This window comes from Sapajus apella, unplaced genomic scaffold (assembly GCF_009761245.1).
Source record: "Sapajus apella isolate SASKATOON/1434 unplaced genomic scaffold, GSC_monkey_1.0 scaffold54, whole genome shotgun sequence".
In the NCBI taxonomy this organism is placed as follows: domain Eukaryota; kingdom Metazoa; phylum Chordata; class Mammalia; order Primates; family Cebidae; genus Sapajus; species Sapajus apella.
In genome coordinates, this window is record NW_022436994.1 from 4,308,059 (window position 1) to 4,327,413 (window position 19,355).

The following is a 19,355-nucleotide window of genomic DNA, read 5'->3' on the forward strand; positions in this document are numbered from 1 at the left end:
ATAGAAATTGCCCCTTGGGAGCAATTAATTAGTGTGTTGGTTTGCATCTCTTTCAGCTGATTAGGTATCTGTCACGAAGTACTGCACTAATGCTCTTAGATAGCCTTCACAGCATATTGCTTATAGTACAGTTTCAGGTTTTCATAACTTTTGAAAATTAGAAGAAACGAAGCCCCCTCCTGGCAATAGGTGGAGTACTACCCAAGATAACAAAGACTGTTGGTGTCTTCCCCATGAAGATGTACTTCTCGATCCGTTCCTTCCTCTTTTCGGGGTCTGTGAGGTCATTCTAACTACAGGTTAAAGTTTTAAGGCAGCTAATTCACACCTGCAGGTTGGTCAAGAAGATTAAATGATTGTAGTGGTTAAGTGTTCTTCTTAGTGGAGTCTGCCATCGCCTTCATGATTAAGAAATCACAGCATGAGTCTGTTCTGCAGCGTCTTCTCCAGCTTTCCCTGGAAAGCTACAGGCAGGGCTCACTCAGGCCATTCAAGCTGACCGCGGAAACAGATGCCGTTCAAGCTCAGGTGGACGGATTAGCACTTTATCTTCACGTGTGAACATTCATATGGGGAGAAGTCATCTCACGCTGATTTGGTTTTCTGTTTGTCTGTTCCCCAACAGGGCTGTTTAACGACACCCAACTCCCCATCCATGCACTCACGTTCCATTACGTTGGGTCCATCCCTCTCGCTGGGCAGCATCTCAGGGGTGTCCGTGAAGTCGGAGATGAAGAAGCGCCGAGCCCCTCTGCCTCCAGGTTCAGGGCCACCTGTGCAAGACAAGGCGTTGGAAAAGGTAGGGCAACGGGCTGTTCTCACAACCAAAGCGTCTTTTAAATGACACAGTGATTCTTCCAGAGCTCCCTGGGAACACAGTAGTCCTTCCTGTTTATGGCCATAGCAGCTGGAGTGTTGAGGGCAAATATTTAAGCTTTATATAGAAGGCAAGATGCCAGGAGGGGCTCATGTTTTTAACTCTGAGAAGTGGATTTCCCCAAGGCAGTCAGGATGTGCCCAGCAGCTTAGTCCTGCTCTCCGCCACCCTAAGAGGTCAGATGCACCCTGTGGGTGTAAAGATAAGGACGTGGTCTTCCTCCCTAGGCTGAGATGTTTCTGACTGACTGCATCACACCTTCCTGTGGTGGCAGCATGCCACAAATGCCAGCGTTTACAGAAAGCACATTCAGAGTCCGTTCATTCTGTGGCAGGACTTTACTTCCTAACTCTTACCGCTTGTGTCGTGTGGCCCAGCCCAGTTGCATAGTTTGAGAGTGTCACACCCTTGCTAGTCTTCAGATTCAAAGCTCCGTTTTGCTCATTTGCTCTCAAAATATCCAAAAAACTAAGTCTGTGCCTCCTGAACGTGAGGCTTGGCCCGTGGATCTTGATTAAAAGTTATAGCAGCAGATACCACTGGCAGGGTCCTGATATGCCTTGTAATTTCCTTATCAGCCTGCCTGTCGATCTGTCCAGGTATGTCCGTCTGTCCGTCTGTTTTTGCAAGTCGGTTCTCTGGCCATCCATCTCTGCTCCTTCATGGGTGTTCTTTATCTCTGGGTCTCAGAGACCATCCTGCTCCCGTCCTTTGTTCTTCATATCCCTAAAAATCTGCCTAAAAAGCCTGCAGTGCAAAACATTTTCAAATAAAATATTTTGCTTTTTGTGTCTCTTAAATATTTTCTAGGCTGGGCGCCGTGGCTCATGCCTATAATCCCAGCATTTTGGGACGCTAAGGCAGGAGTATCACCTGAGATCAGGAGTTTGAGACCAACTATGGCCAACATGGTAAAACCTGTCTCTACTAAAAATACATCTCTACTAAAAATATCCCATCTTTTGCGTAAAAATATAAAATTAGCAGGGCATGGTGGTACATGCCTGTAGTCCCAGCTACTTGGGCGGCTGAGGCAGGAGAATCACTTGAACCCAGGAGGCAGAGGTTGCAGTAAGTCAAGATTGTACCACTCCAGCCTGGGCGACAAGCGCAAAACTCTGTCTCAAAAATAGATACATATTTTTTTCTAATGTGACTGACAGTTTGAGTTCTTCCTGATATGTTAGCTGTGTTTTCATAAAGAGAAATTTAGGCAAAAATGGTACCTTTTTGTTGTACATATCCAGAAGATGATGCAAATGGAAAACACAAAGGTGTTTCTTCTGATTTTCTGCAGTGCGCCTCGTTAATTTGCTTGGATGTAGATTCTGAACTTTATTATAACATGTGGATCATGTTGATAGCATTGGCCTTTTCCCTGCTAATGCCCCTGGGAATGTCTTTTCACTTTGGCTTAGGATAGGTGTTTCTTTAGCAGTAATAAAAAGTATGAATTCCAGGATCAATATTATGTCAGCTTTTTTCTTTTAATAGGAATTGTATTTTCTTAATGCGATAGAATGTAGATGATGAACTGTACCGGCATTTTAAAATTTTCTTCTACCCGGAGAAGATGCTGTATTTTTCTGCCTTTAATGTGCTTACCCACCATGGATAAAGCTTGCTCGAGTGGGAAAATGTACAGTAAGTAGAGAATTGGGAATTCTGAATGAAAAATAAGTAGCACTTTATACCCTGAAGAATGAACAGAGTTTCCTCGGAGGCAGTAAAAGCTTTTTGCTGAAATCTGTTTTATTTGGCACAGAATGAGTGGAGAAATTGGCTCATGGAAACCATCTTCCTTTTTAAGCATATGAGTGGCATATGGATTAGATTTAAGCATTTGCTATGAACATGCTTTTTTAAAACGAAAGGTATTTTGTTATTTACTAATTTCTGGGAAAAGAACCCAAAAATGTATTGTCGTCGTTGTTGGGGAAGAACGTCAACTCCTTCATCGTGAACTTCCTTCCATATAAAGATAAGATGTTTGTTTGGGAAACCTTATTTGTATGCAACTGTTACTAACGCCAGTGTCCTGAACAAGGAGGAAAGGTTCATTTTCGGGGACATGACTAGTTCGTAAGAAAAGGAGAATGACTGCATTTTTCTATTTTAACAGGCTATTTTTTTTATCAACTAGTTTAAAAAATTCAGTATTTGCTTCTTCAAGTTCTAAAGGTGGGATAATTTTACCCATCCTCTAGTTCATTTGAAAATTTTCTAAAAATTGTAATCATTATGTTAGTATTTCTCACCTGATTATGCATTCATGATTTGATCATGTGTGTTTATTATTTCTAAAGGTATTTTTTGAAGAGGTTTTCCCAGAGGTGTTAGAGCCTGCAGGTGGCTGAATGCTGTCCTCAGACCCCGTGGCTCTTCCCACAGTACTGTGAATGCAGCATTTATGATGTGGAACCTTCAGACCAGAATGATTGATTGTACACGTTAAGGCATCTTATGCTCTCAGGATTTCTCAGACTTGAGCGGGCATCGGATCAACCGAAGGGCTTGTTAAAACACACTTTCCTGGGCCCCACCCGAGTGCTGATTCAGTAGGTCTGGATGGGGCTTGAGCATATGCCTCTCAAGTGCTGCTCCTCCGGCAAACCGCCCTTTGAGAACCACCCTCCGTAGAACATCACCTTCCTCAGCTGCGGGCTCCAAATTTTGACTACTTAAAGGTAACAGATCTGCTATGAGATCCTTCAGCAGGAAAGTTACCTGAAAATGAATCCATCTATGCTATGGAGTAATCATTTTATGCAGTAAAGTTAAAACACATGAGTAGCCCTCACTCCTTCTCACTGGGACCCAGGGAACCCTCATCTGGGAGGACAGAGGAATTGTCTGTTCTGCACAGGATTTTCTTCCTGCTTCACCTCCTGGTGCCTATGCTGTCCTCTCAGCATCGTGCCCCATAGAGGGTGAACCCTCCCTTTGTCCTGGGCCCTAGGCAGCTGCTAGAATTCTTACTCGCTGCTCTTGCATTTGGGTCCGAGCCCCCTTCCTATATGGAGTGATATGGTTTGGATGTTTGTCCCCTCCAAATCTCATGTTGAAATGTGATCTCAGTTGGAGGTGGGGCCTGGTGGGAGGTGTTTGGGCCATGAGGACAGATCCCTCTTGAATGGCTTGGTGCCATCCCCATGGTGATGAGTGTTATCTCTCTGGTAGCTTAACCTGAGATCTAGTTTTTTAAAAGTGTGTGGCAGCCCCGCCGACCTTGCTCCCTCTCTCACCACGTGACATGACATACCTGATCTGCCTTCGCCTTCCACCATGAGTAAAAGCTTCCTGAGGCCTCACCAGAAACTGAGCAGATGCTGGTGCCATGCTTCCTGTACGGTCTGTGGAATCATGAGCCAATTAAACCTTTTTTCTTTGTAAATTACCCAGTCTCAGGTATTTCTCTAGAGCAACGCAGACTGACTGGCACACCGAGTCTTTAGCAACCCATCCCGAAGGAGACTTTGTTTTCCTCTTATTTGCTCATGGTTTCCCCACTTGTTTTGCTCTTGGGCCAGGATGAAGATTGCGAGTAGGGGCTGTCGACACAGATGCCCGTGTGGGCAGTCCTCTGCTCATCTCTGGTCCTCAGTTTCCTCCGTAAAATGGCATCAATAAGAACAGCACTGGCCAGTGCCTGCTGTGATGTAAGACATGGATCTGATGGTACTTGCCTGGGTTCAGATCCCAGTTTGGCCAGCACTAGAAATGGGAGCTTGGACGAGATCACCCTTCTCTGTGCCTTGTGTCCTTAGGTGTGTGCTCTGCATAAAGGTGAGAGATGAGAGCTGGCCACGGTGCAGTGGGGGACAGGAGTAGCCAGCATGCCTGAAGTAGGGAGGGCTGAGCAGTGGGGGTGAAGGGTCCATTGCCCCAGCCAGGTTCTCCATTAACCCAGTGGCAGATGATATTTAAAAATGCAATTTTCTGTTGCTGCAAATACCAAATGTACAATTAAAAAATTGCTAAGCCCCTGCAGTAGGCTCATTCTGTTAAATAATACCTGCATCCTCTTTTCTCTTGGTGGCGTTTTCCCTTCTCAGCCACAAACCACAAACACCCTACTCACTATTCCATACCTTCTGAGGATTCTAGAGACGAGAATTGCGCATCCCTTAAAGTCCAGATAGCTTCTGTTTATGAATAATAATCATCCCTGGGCAAGGTGGCTCACGCCTATAATTCCAGCACTTTGGGAGGTCAAGGCGGGCAGATCACAAGGTCAGGAGTTGGAGACCAGCCTGGCCAACATGGTGAAACGCTGTCTCTACTAAAAATACAAAAATTAGCTGGGTGTAGGGGTGAGCACCTGTAATCCCAGCTACTTGGGAGCCTGAGGCAGGAGAATCACTTGAAACTGGAAGGCGGAGGTTGCAGTGAGCCGAGATTGTGCCACTGTACTCCAGCCTGGGCAACAGAGCAAAACTCCATCTCAAAAAAAAAAGAAGAATCAACTACTGTCAAGACACCCTTTTATAGGGGACTCACTTTACCTATTAAAGAGTGACACAATATTCAGCTGGGCGTGGTGGCTCACACCTATAATCCCAGCACTTTGGGAGGCCGAGGTGGGTGGATCACGAAGTCAAGAGATTGAGACCATCCTGGTCAAAACGGTGAAACCCCGTTTCTACTAATAATACAAAAAAAAAAATTAGCTGGGCATGGTGATGCGCGCCAGTAGTCCCAGCTACTCGGGAGGCTGAGGCAGAAGAATTGCTTGAACCCAGGAGGTGGAGGTTGCAGTGAGCCAAGATCACGCCATTGCACTCCAGCCTGGGTAACAAGTGAGACTCTGTCTCAAAAAAAAGTAACATGGAAGTTTACTAATCTGTGTTATCTAATTTTGGTTTTCATTATCCACAAATATATATTTCATAGTTATTCAGTCAATATACAGTTATTATACATCTGCTTTTGTGCAGATACCTCTATAAATCCATTTTTATTGTAATTGACAAGGAATTCAAAAAAATTTTAAAGTTATTCAAGCTTTCTTTTTTCTATATTATTTGAATTATTGCATTTATTATGTTCAATGCTATAAAGTTCCAAGCTGACAAGTCCGTTTCTCCATGATCTCAAGTTTATTACATTGGGACTGAAATTGCTAGTGATGTTGGCCATTAAAATAAGTGACGATGGAGGCAGTGTTATGATCAGTTATTAGTATAACCTAGAATAGACTTTTCTGTAAAAAATGTGCTTATGAATTCAATGAATATTTGTTGAATATCTGCTACACACAAGGCCTTGCACTTGAAAGCATAAATTGATATTTATTACTCTAATATCTCAGCACAGTGTATGCATCAAAAGATAGTATTTCATACTGCGTGAAGACTGAGGATGATCTGTGTGTGTTAGAAAGTTAATGGAAAGCATTATTACTTGAAGTTCCATTTCCTGGATCTGGTAACTAGAATGTTACAGGAAGTCATAAAACTATGCTGTCCAGATTCCCAAAGACACATTCCATCAAGAACCGAAGTGTCCGTTTGATCAGCATCAGTCATTCTGGTGTGTGCTTGATCGTGTTCCACAGAGAGGGCACCATGGGGAGGCAGGCCCTGGCAGCCCCTGTCCTGGGAAGTCCCGGAGAGCCGCGCTGCAGACCCCCTGGCCAGCGGATGCCAGACCCAAGTCCTCTCACCATCTAGGCCTGATATTTTTTGCTTGTTAAAATAAGCACGCGTATTTCCCATCTCTCTCAGCGAGGGTGTTGAGGTCATTGTGATCCTTATCTTTGCAGACTTCTTCCTGCTGTCCTCCTGGAGTGAAGTTGGCCTTCTGTTTCTTATCACATGCCTTGTGGTGGTGGTGAATTGGTTACTGATAAAGTGGATGATGCCCAGAGACATTCAAAAATTACTTGTCTTTTTTATTTTATTTTTTTTTTTGAGACGGAGTTTCACTCTTGTTACCCAGGCTGGAGTGCAATGGCGCGATCTCGGCTCACTGCAACCTCCGTCTCCGGGGTTCAAGCAATTCTCCTGCCTCAGCCTCCCGAATCGCTGGGACTACAGGTGTGCGCTACCATGCCCAGCTAATTTTTGTATTTTTAATAGAGACGGGGTTTCACCCTGTTGACCAGGATGGTTTCGATCTCTTGACCTCGTGATCTCCTGCCTCGGCCTCCCAAAGTGCTGGGATTACAAGTGTGAGCCACTGCACCCAGCCCAAAAATTATTTTTCATACTAATTAGAGGGCTCTGGTCTTTGCTGGGTGCATCTCATGGCCACTTCTCAGCTAGTTGGCTTCCAGGAGTGCTTTGTTCGGAAGGAAGGACTCTGAGGTTAGCTGAGGCTCAGCCGAGGAGAGAGTCCTTCAGTTTACCATGAGCTCAGGTGGGAGAAGACCACTTGGGCCAATCCAGAGTATGAGGTGATGAGGACAGAATCATCATACCCACCTTGACAGTCTCTCTGCTCACACACACCAACCATATCCACCTGTCAGGGAATCCTGCCTGTTTTCCCTTGAAGTATATCCAGGGACATACTTCCAGGGACATACAAGGATATACTTCCTTGAATTATATCCAGGAATCCTGCCTGTTTTCCCTTGAAGTATATCCAGAATCCAGGCACTCCCCTCTGCTCCCACCTGCACTCCTGCGCTCAAGCACTCCCATGCCCCACTGAGATGTTTCCTGCACTGGCTTCCTAACTAGATCCTCCTTCTGCTCATGCCCCCATCCCCTGCAGAATCTTCTCTACGCCATTGCCAAAGCAACAGGTATCTAAACAGAAGCAGGATCACGCGATACATTAAAGTCTCTGCAGTCTCACATCACAGTTGAATGTGCCAGCTGCACCTCCCCTGCTTCTCCCCACGCCTGGCAGAGCCTTTCACCTGCCTCTCCCCAGCGTCCCATTCACCTCCTCACTGCACCAGACCTTGCTTGGCAGTCACCGCATCCACAGTCTCGCTGGCCACCTCCACCCTCTGTCACTCTTTGTCCCTTTCCCTGGTTTCAGGCTCTTCCAGCACCTGCCCAGACTAGGCTCAGGAAGCCAGGAATTCTGTGTTCCCTGACACATCTCCAGCATCTAACACTGTGCCCATTAGACCAGTCAGTATTTATGGGAACTTACTTTATGTGTACATGATTTATTTACCTAACCCGTATGTATGGATCACCTCTGCTGTGCTCTAAATGTTGGTGTCCTGCAAAACTCAGATGTCAAAATCCCAACTCCAAACTTGATAATGTCTGGTGAGTGATGAGGTCGTGAGGGTGGAACCTCATGATGGGATTAGTGTCCTTCTAAAAGAGAGCCCAGAGAGCCCCCCCCCCGCCTTCCACCATGTCAGTGCACGGCAAGAAGGTGCCCTCTGAACCAGGAAGTCGGCCCTCCAGACACGAAATCTGCCTGCACCATGACCTTGGGCTTCAGCCTCCAGAACTGTGAGAAATCAGTGTCTGTTGTTTATAAGCCTCCCCAGTCTATGGTATTTTGTTATGTCAGCTTAAAGGAACTAACACAGTTTCCTCAGTGGAAAAACCCTGATTTCAATATGTGCACAAATAGCGAAGGAATCGCTTTGCTCAAGGAGCTGGCTTAGTGTTTAAGGAATAAATGGTGGCAACTTTGGCCAGGACTTGGAATATTTACTCTTCACTAAGAGAAAGAGTTGTAAATGGGCCATGAAAAGAACAGGTGCCAGGGCTAGAGACCGATCTTACCGCCCTCAGTGTGAGGTGGGGCGGGGACAGTCTGTCTGGGCAGAGGTAGGACGAAAGGGCACAGGCAGGCCCGTTTGCAGTTTGCATGCCACCTCGCAGACCAGAGCTGCTGCTGCTGGGACAGCCTGGGGAGGCGCCCACCTGCCCACTACAATGCCAAGTGAACCGTTTGTTCATCTTCCCTTAGGAAGGCCACAGCACACGGGGGCACCCGGCACAGCACTGTCTTCTGGAGCCTCCATGAGGGGCTTGAGGGGCGCAGGGTCCTGACAGCCAAGGGGAGGCCTCAGGAGCAGCTGTGTGGGCTGGAGGCTGGACACTGCCACTTGTCACACAGTGAGCGGGCGAGCCTCTGCTGTCTGTAGGTTGGGTGCAGCAGCCACACGCAATGTGAAGATGGGAGGATACTCCAGCTCCCTACCACTCCCTCTCATTTCTCTCCTCCCTGCTCTGTGTTTGCTGCTTTTTTACATCCGAGATTTTTTTTCTCTTAGCTATCTGGCTGTCTTTTTAAATTCCCTTCACTCAGTTTGGTCTTCCAATGTCTCTTGACCATGACTCTTTCAAATACACACACAAACACACACACACGCACACACACACACACACACACACACACACACACACGTGTCCCACTTACTTTGCTGTGGATAAAATGCCTCCCCATGACTTGTTAGATGTCACAGCCATCCTGGCGACCTTGCTAATTATGATGTCCCTTCATCATCTGAGTTGTGGAAACTGAGCCTCAGACCAGGCTGAGCTGCATGTCAGAGATGCCTGCAAAAGCAAAGCAAAGAAGTAAATCTGGGTTTAGAGCAGGGACACTTTCCCCCTCCAACTTTGTACAAGAAGAATAAAAACCCTAGCGGGGAAGAGGGTGTCGCCGTCAAGGTGGGGTGTCTGTGTATCCAGGGGCCCATCTTAGAGTTTTAACATCCGCAAACCAGCTGCCAAGACTTTCTTTCAGATGTGGCAGAAGTTTTCCCACTTCCTCCACTGTGAACTTGAATAACACAGCTTCACGTTCTGGAGTACCTTGGGAGCGCTGTGCTTCCTTTTCATGTTTTAGTGTCCATTCTCCAGTGCAGGGCACGAACAATGAGTGCTGTTACCATTTTGTTTTGCCAGTGGTTGGTAACTCAACAGCACAGTGTTCTGTCCCCCCAAAAGAGCTCAGATCATTGTTCTGTCCCCCAAAAGAGGGAGTTCAGATCACCCCTTTGCTCTCTGGGGCTGCTCTTAAGTAAAACACCCCCAGCCTTGGCACACCCTGCCTTCAGGCCAGAAGGGAGGTTTCCTTTATAGCCACAACCCCCAGACCTTTCAGCTTCTTTTGTGTGTTTATTCCTGTGTCTTCTGGGGCCTATTGTGAATGCTGTAGTCTTTCAGAAATTCAAAAGTCTGACTTGAACACAAGGCCACCATGCACTCTGTCCCCACAACAACATCCTCTCCTCCACCTTGTACTTTTTTGTCCAAAGCAGAATGCAGCCAGTGACTTCCTGGCCAAGGGACCTGCACCCTCCTCAGTTGTGTCTGTCCCTGTAGCAGAGTGCAAAATTCTCTTGGTTTGTTCCCTGTTCTTCTGGGTTCCAGAATTCTTTCCAAAGGCGTAAGTCGTGCTCCGCTGTTGTCGTGGGCAGCAGCCTAACAAGCTGGCAGCTTGGGCATCTGTTGTCTCAGTGACCCCGTTCCTCCTGCTGGCATGATGAGCTCTTTCAGTAAACCGAGCCTCTGGATGTAGCTCACGACATTTGTGACTTTCTGGTTTGGGGACTTTGTAGCGGCTGCCCATGTTGTCATTCATCTCGCAGTGCTCGTTGGCAAGGGTAGTGATAGACTGATGTGGGGTGGGTGAGGCCACCAGCAACAAGGTTGAGACAGACCCAGGGCCCTCCATGTCCCATGGCCTCCAGCACTCAGCTTGTATTCGCCATCCACTTGGCTGACTTTCCAACCTGGGACCGTGACTTGTCCCCGCGTGGTGTCCCCAGCCATAAGCACGTGCCTGGAGTACGGTGGGCCCTCAGTAGACATTTATGAGCGGGTGAACATGGGCTTGATGCCAGACAGCTAAGCAGGCTCACCTGAGATGAACAGGCCACTGTCTTTCTGGAGGGACGTCTCTGGTGACACTGCAGAGGGGCATCACCTTGAATTAACCAGCAACTTGGCTGGTGTTCTACTCCAGCTGCAGGGTGGTGAAAGGAGGGCAAATGGGGCAGTGTTAGGGTTCAGAGTGGGTCCCTACACCAGGCAGATCCTCTGGGAGATGACATTTGAGGGGGGTGAGTGACTCAGACTTTCAGGGTCTCTGATGATGTTCAAATCAGTCACTTCCATGTTCTACATGCCATGGACCCTGAACAAGGAGAGTCCCATGCTCAGATCCCACCCGGGATCCTCCACGTACCTCAGTCCAAGGCTGACCCCAGAGGCCCTTCGGTTTCAAATGTAAGAATGAGGGTGCTCTGATAAATGGCACACACAAGAAAGTAGCTCAGGTACTCTGGTTGGGCTAAGAGCCAGTGAAGGCTGTGGAAGGGGTACAGGGGCCCTGCCTGTCCTAACAGAAGCATGATGGTCAGGACGAGGGTGGGGTGGTACCACCCTGTTTGGTGCTGGCAACACCTGTTCGTTCAGTTAGTGGGTCTCTCAACATCTTTTTTTTTTTTTTTTTTTTTTTTTCTCCCTGAGACAGTGTCTCGTTCTGTCACCCGGGCTGGAATGCAGTGGCACTGTCCTGGCTCACTGCAACGTCTACCTCCCAGGCTCAAGCAATTCTCCTGCCTCAGCCTCCCTAATAGCTGGGATTGCAGGCACACGCCACTATGCCCCCCTAATTTTTATATTTCTAGTAGAGATGCGGTTTCGCTGTGTTGGCAAAGCTGGTCTTGAGCCCCTGACCTCAAGTGATATGTGTGCCTCGGCCTCCCAAAGTGCTGGGATTACAGGCGTGAGCTACTGCGCTCAGCCTTAACACCATGCTTAAAAAAAAAAAAAAAAAAAAAAAAAAAAAAACTAAAAGGTATCCAGAGGAGAACATTCTTGAAATTGAAGAGTCTAGAAGTTGCCATCCCTCACTTAAAATATAGCAGAAATTAGAAAATTTTAGCTGAAAAATGGAAAGACTCACTGGGACATGATCACTGTATCCAGCTGTTAAAGTTCCTGTCCCAAGACAGCAGGTAACATCTCATTGCCCCAGAAGACAGGACTTGAACAAGTATGCAGATGTTCTGAAAACATTTGTTTTAGTTGACTGTCTAAAAAAAATTTTCCGTCAGGCCGAATTGCGACAAGAGAGCTAAGAATATGTGGGGAAATGCCACACGGCGGTTATATTATTTAATCCTTCTCAGATCCCCACGAGATGGGGACTGCTGTCTCCATTTTATAGATGATGGGGCACAGACAGGCTGAGTGACTGCCCAGCACCATGGCAGTGTGTATAACAGAAGAGCCCGTCTAAAACATAGTCTGGAGCAGCACCTTGTAGAATCATAGTCTGAATTTTTACAAGCATCATGACTGCCTTAACATCTAAGTGAAAAGTTGTATAAGTTTTCTAGGGCTGCCAAAACCAAAATGCCATCGACTGGGTGGATTAAACAACAGAAATTTATTTCTCACAGCCCTGGAGACTGGAAGTTCAAGACCAAGGTGTCAGCAAAGTTGGTTCCTCCTGAGGGCCCTCCTTGGCTTACAGGCGGCCGTCTTCCTGCTGTGGCATTTCAGGGCCTTTGTGATACCTGTGCACCCCAGGTGTCCCGTCCTCTTCTTATGAGTATAGCCATATTGGATGAGAGCCTACCTTAATGACCTCATTTTGGGGGGTTTATTTTATTTTATTATTTAAGTTCTGGGGTACATGTGCAGAATGTGCAGGTTTGTTGCATAGGTGTACACGTGCCATGGTGGTTTGCAAAGGAATTAGATGGGTATGGTGGTGTGCACCTGTAATCCCAGCTACTTGGGAGGCTGAGGCACGAGAATCACCTGAACCTAGGAGGCAGAGGTTTGCAGTGAGCTGATACGGCGCCCCTGCACTCCAGCCTAGGAGATAGAGTGAGACTATCTCAAAAAAAAAAAAAAAAAAAAAGAAAGAAAGAAAAGAAAAAAATTGGGGGGAAACAAATTGAGATCATCACAAAGGAAAATGTGGTTCCTGTCTACAGGCAGAGCAGTTTCCATGAGGAACTGAAGGGTGTGTAAGACTCAGCCCTTTAAGAGCTCTCAGCACTTACTTGGAGCAGTTTATGTCCCCAGAATACAGAGAATGCTTGTCTCTTGGGTAGATTATGACGTAGGGGTCCAGGACAGTGGCAGCAGCTGACCCCATGGGAAGCTCCCATTTGCGACACAATTTTGCATGGTTCCAGCCTAGTTCCCATCCCAGAGAAGCCATCAGTGTTGGAAAGGCCATCTCACTCCAGTTGGGAGCCCAGAGACACACTGGGTGTATCATGGCGCTCTTTCGCAGCAGCCTGTTCTGCCTGTGCAGAAAGTACCACTGCAGTTGAAACATCTGGCAAAACATAATAGAATTGGTTCACCTCCACGCGTGGCCTCGTGTCAGAAAAAGTAAGCAAAACTGGCACGGGAGCGACAAGGAATTCAAGACTCTTGTTCTGTAGAACTCTGTTCTGTTGATGGAACCACTCAGTAAATGGGGTTAACTTCATCAGGGTAGCCAGCTCCAAATATGTATAAACTGAAGAAGTCTGGAAGCCATGTCAAGCTCATGTTCAAAGGCATAAACTGCTAAGCCATTACTGTAGGCATAGCCAATTACACTGTAAATATATCTGTCAGTTTTGCTCAGATACAGATATCTGACTATTTTTTGAGATGCTTTCTTTATTTTTTGGCTTTACCCAACTTCCAAAAATCTGTCTATCTGCTCATACAGTATGTTATGAGACTTTAAAAGTCTTGACAGGGACAAAGAATAAAACAAGTAGGATTCTTTCAGCCCTAACTAAACTGTCTTTGAGTCTACATTTTACAAAAATAGTGTTGTCATTTAGTTTTTTTTGTTTGTTTTTTTTTTTTTTGAGATGGAGTCTTGCTCTGTCATCCAGGCTGGAGTACAGTGGCGTGATCTCAGCTTACTATAGCCTCCACCTCCTGGGTTCAAGTGATTCTCCTGCCTCAGCCTCCTGAGTCACTGGGATTATAGGTGTATGCCACCGTGCACTGCTAATTTTTATGTTTGTGTTAGAGACAGGGTTTTGCCATGTTGGCCAGGCTGGTCTCGAACTCCTGATCTCAGGTGATCCACCCACCTGGGCTTCCCAAAGGGCTGGGATTACAGGCGTGAGCCACCGCCTGTCACTTAAATTTTAAATGTTCCGGATATAAAGCATATCTGCCATTTTAGTAAATAAAACTAGCAAAGAGCTAGTTGTAGTAAATAAACAAAACTAGCAAAGAGCTGAATAACTGAATTTGTACTAATGCATTTTGTAATAAACAGCCAAGTGTAGGTTTTATTTATGTTTTACAATGTGGAAATACAAAAACAACATGTATGATGGTACAAAACAACCTTTCTAAAAATGCTGGGGAAATAGAAGTGCTACAGAGATCATCTCGGGCGTCCAAGCTGTCTCCTCCCATCCTGGAGATGGTGAAGATGAGGACAGCACTGTGTTCAGAGGCGTGAAGGAAGCCGAGTTCCTGTCTGACACAAACATCCCTGGGAACCTGTGGCGGCTCCCACTGCAGAGCCTGTGAAAACAGCCAGGCTGCAAGGATCCTCCTTGGTGGAAACAGCCGGGCAGCTAACGCCCGTGTGCAGAGAAAGGAAACAGGAGCTATTTTAGTTGCTTAACGTCTACCTTTTATTTGTGGATCGTTTCCTCTCTGACACTTGTGGCGAAAGAAGCAAGTGGTGTTTGAAGGAGATTAGATTCTTAAGTATTTTTAGCACTCACCAGAGAGTGACATTGTGTGGGGGCGCTCTGATAAAATCAAAATGAAAGGTGAGCTCGCCACTCTCCTGCACGTTGACATTTTAGCAACACGGAGGAAATGGGAAGCTGGCTTTGTGTTAGAGAGTTACGCTGTTCAAATATCCACCATGTGGGTATGCTGTCCTTATCCGCGTACCTCGTCATGCTTTGTCACGTTGGTTTTGCCTGTCAGTCACGTCAACAGCCAGTGTGTTTTTCACTATGAAGGGAAACTGCTGAAGGGGTGAGTTCATTATTTTTCTCACCTTTGCATTTTGCTACTTTCTACGTACTTTCATGATTCTGTCCACAATCAGGAACGTGGGTTTTCGAATATAAATCAGGATTTTAACCTTGCAATGTAAAAGATCTTACTTCCTGTCTTTGAGGCAGCGTTCAGGATTTGGAAACCGGAACTTAGTGCGGAGGTTCCCAGCACCATCTCGTCTTGAACTTCCGTTCTGGACTCAGGCGTGACTGCTCTGGGTTCAGTGTGGTTAGCTAACCTTCACGTTCAGAGACGTTTGATTTACTCCTCAACCAAACTCAAACAATTTTAGTATTGGCAAAGTTTTTACTTTTGTACACCAGGACCCAGTCAACAGATTAAAAAGGCAACCCACAGAATGGGAGAAGATATTTGCAAATTATGTATATGATAAGGGAATCATATCCAGAATGTATGGAGAACCCCTTCAACCTAAGAACAAAAAGTAAACAACTAAATTAGACATTTCTCCAAAGAAAATACACGACCCAGCAAACACATAAAAAGATGCTCAGTGTCACTAATCATAAGAGAAATGCAAATCAAAACCGCAATGAGAACCACCTCATACCCATTAGGATGGCTACTATGAAACACACACACACACACACACACACACACACACACACACACACACAAAGAAGCCTCGGCGGGGATGTAGAGAAATTGGAACCCTCGTGCATTGTTGGTGGGAGTGTAAAATGGTGCAGCTGCTATGGAAAACAGTATGACAGGTCCTCATAAAATCCAAAATAGAATTCCCATAGGATCTGGCAATTTCACTTCTGGGCATATATCCAAAATAATTGAAAGCAGGGCCTAAGAGAGATACCTGTATACCCATGTTCATAGCAGCACGATTCATAATAGCTGAAACATGGAAGCAGCACAGGTGTCTGTTGATGGATGAATAGATAAACAAACTGTGGTTTGTTTACAATGAAATATTCAGTAATAATACAAAAATAAGCATTTAAAAGGAAGGAAATTTTGATACATACATCATCATGGATGTACCTTAAAGTCATCACGCTAAGTGAAACAAGCCAGTCACAAAAAGACAAATACGCAAATGCCGTGCGATTCCACTTACATGAGGCATCTACAGTAGATTCATGGAGATAAAAAGCAGGATGACGGTTGCCAGGGCCTGGGGGGCAGGAGATGGGGAGTTATTGTGGAATGGGTACAGAGTTTCAGTTTTACAAGATGAAAAGAGTTTTGGAGATGGGTGGCAGAACGATGTGAATGCACTTAACACTGCCAAACTGTGCAATTAAAAATGCCAGGCCCGGCGCGGTGGCTCACGCCTGTAATCCCAGCACTTTGGGAGGCTGAGGCAGGTAGATCATGAGGTCAAGAGATCGAGACCATCCTGGTCAACATGGCGAAACCCTGTCTCTACTAAGAATACAAAAATTAGCTGGGCATGGTGGCGCATGCCTGTAGTCCCAGCTACTCGGGAGGCTGAGGCAGGAGAATTGCTTCAACCCAGGAGGCAGAGATTGTGGTGAGCCGAGATCGTGCCATTGCACTCCAGCCTGGGTAACAAGAGCAAAACTCCGTCTCAAAAAAAAAAAAAGGTGAACGTGGTAAATTTTATAATATGTGTATTTACCACACTTAATAATAAAATGTACAATATTATTTAACCATTTCCTTTAAAAGGTATAGTCTTAAGTAAGATCTTTTTACTTAAATATGGTAAATACACTTTCTCCAAATGCCTTATTTGTATTCGATAGGTAAAATATTTTTGGTGAACCTATGAAGATTCACTGATGCCTGAAGCATTTTTAGTGGGTAAATTTATTTGACAGTGAAATCACTTACATTTTAGGTCATTTGCCCTCCCTCTCCATGTATTTCCTTTCTCCTTTGTATGTCATACCATTTGACAGCACTGATTTGACCCCCTTGTTTGATCCTTGCAAGCTGGAGCTATAAAGCGTTCTGTTGTTTTCTCTTTTTTCTGTAGTACCATATTTATTATATTCACTTACTTCAGTATATTAAGATTGTCAAACAGGCTTCCAGCCAACACTCTGAAAGCATATAGCATGTCTTTGCTGAGGGAGCCAACAATTAAGAACAGGCATCTTGTATTTAATGAGATCTACTGGTTTAGAGGCTGTGTGGTCTTTCTCATCCATTTACAACTTCTGTACAACTTTGGGCAAGTCATGCAAAAGGACTTGCCCGTCAACTTTTCTGAGCTCTGTTTCCTTAGACATCAAATAATATCCTTACCTATCTAATTAACTAAGGTTTTGAAGAGCTAATGTATTAATAGAACTTGTAATAGTACTTACAAAAATAATAAGGATTTTCAAATATTTAAAGTCCTGTATAGGTGAATGTTTTTAAGTAAATGGTTTTGTCATAGGAATGATTTGGTAAACTTCTAAGTAATACCTGACCCATTGATGTGGAGGACCACACAGACTTACTACAAAGACTTGAATTCAACATTTAACCTGTATTTGTGATATAAAAATATTGTTTTTCCCCTTAAAAACTTTACTTACTACTCAGTTTCTATATTAGAGAAGCTCGTGGTGCAGTTTCTAATTTTAGAAGAAAAGGACCTGGAAGATCATGAACACAGCTTAGCTCCCTCCTCCTTTTACTTTACAAATATGGGCCCCAGGTAAATGAACTTCCCACACAAGCCAGCTGTGAGTCTGTTTGTCAAAAATAACTCGGTTCTCTTGGTTCTTAGAGGATGATGGTTTTACAGCTGTTATTTACAAAACCAATGTTTCCCTTAGTATTGACCACCTCTTTATATAAACTGTTAGAAACTGTGTCACCGTATATATCTAGGACATATATGGTAATCAGAGCCTAGATTATATAGCCTAAATACTTTAAAAGATAACCTGAATACCTTAGAAGAGGTAATAATATCACCAGGGAAACTTAGTTTATAACCAAACTGACAGAATCTCTGTATTTGTCAGATAATGTCCCTGAAACTTTGGTAGGTATATTTTAACCTTTTTATGCGTCCGAATTAAACTGTGTCATTTGTAAAACTTTCCTATGTGATGTAATCTCTGGTGACTTTAATTATATCTTAGAAAATAAGATGTTTTCGAGTGACTGTGGGACTGCGGAAACTAATTTTATACTTGGGTATTCCGAGCTGCAGCCATGGGCCTGACATCCCACATGGCTCCAGGAAAGCTGGACAGCATTGACTTGCAGATACTGTGCTCCTTCTGTGGATGCCTCTGTGCCTGGGTCCAGCCTGCTCCAGCAGTGCAGAGCATAGTCTGCTTGTTGGATGTAAGAGGGATAGGAGGACATAGGCTTTGCCTAGATTTGAATCTGTTCTGGATTCCACCAACACTAACCTGTACAACCTTGGGGAAGTTATTGAACCTCCAAGGGCCCCAGATTATAGGAGTGTAAAGCATACTGCTGATCTTTGTGACCAACACACCCTAATGTGACAACTCCCCTCCCCCCAGTGATTCACATCCTTGTATGAGCCCTTCTTCTTTAGTGAATTGGAACTTGCTTCTAACTTATAAGAGACAGCAAAGATGATGCGATGTCATTCCTTGTGATTATAAAAGATTGTGAAATGCAGGTGGCCCCTAGTATGTGAGGATTGTCTCTGGTCAACAGTCAGTAAAAGGCCAGGTCTCTCAGTTATGCACCTGCCAGAGAAGCAACTCTTTTGACAACCCCACTGAGCCTTCCCAGTCAAACCTCCAGATAGAAACACAGCCTGCTGATACCTTGACTGCAGCCTTGTGAAACCCTGAGCAGAGGACCCAGCTAAGCCATGCCTGGACTCCCAACCCATGGAATCTGTGAGATAACAAATGTGTATGTTTGTGTTTAAACTACAAACACAAATGTGATGGTAATGTTATATGGTTAATGGTAATGTGATATGCAGCAAGGGAAAATTAACATGGTACTTCAATTGATTATATATAAACTCAAGAAAGTAACTTGTGGTCCCCATTTGTTCTGGCCTAATTCAGAACCATGTGGCAGAATTCATGACAGCCATCAGCCTCTGGAAAGTGAGGAAAGAATACTAGAAAAGAGAAAGCCAAAGAGAGGAAGCCATAAATCCTGTGGATAAGCTCTGGCTAAATCTCTGGCTGAGCCTTGAACCATGCATGGAAAGGACAGAAACCAAGCAGCCTGGCTAAGAACTAAAGAGCTGAACTGAGATTTAATTGCTGCTCAGGAAACAGGACTTAAAGTGAATCCAGTCAGCTTATTGCCCGTGAAGACAAAGTAATTTACAGTCTTCTGAGGAATATGAGGGGATCTAGAACCTCCTAAGCATAACACTCACAATGTCCAGGATGCAGGCCAAAATTATTCAACATATGAAGAACCAGGAAAATGCGACCTATTCTCAAGGAAAAAGACGGTCAATAGAAACCAATCTGTAGGTGACTCAGATGTTGGAATTAACAGATAAGAATTTTACCACTGCTGGTAACTATGGTAACGACATAATTGGAACATGCTCATAATGAATGAAAAAATGGAAAAATTGCATACAGGTACTAAGA

At 45.0% G+C, this 19,355-nt stretch overlaps 1 protein-coding gene across 7 annotated transcripts in view; it reads left to right on the forward strand.

Annotated features, from left to right (window-relative positions):
- The window catches only part of COBL (cordon-bleu WH2 repeat protein), a 288,288-nt gene that overhangs the window by 171,304 nt on the left and 97,629 nt on the right, over positions 1-19,355 (forward strand). For all 7 annotated transcript variants that reach the window (XM_032244191.1, XM_032244196.1, XM_032244192.1 and 4 more), the window contains one exon: positions 626-799. In XM_032244191.1, coding sequence (XP_032100082.1) covers positions 626-799 — 174 coding nt within the window. The remainder of the gene's footprint in view (positions 1-625; positions 800-19,355) is intronic.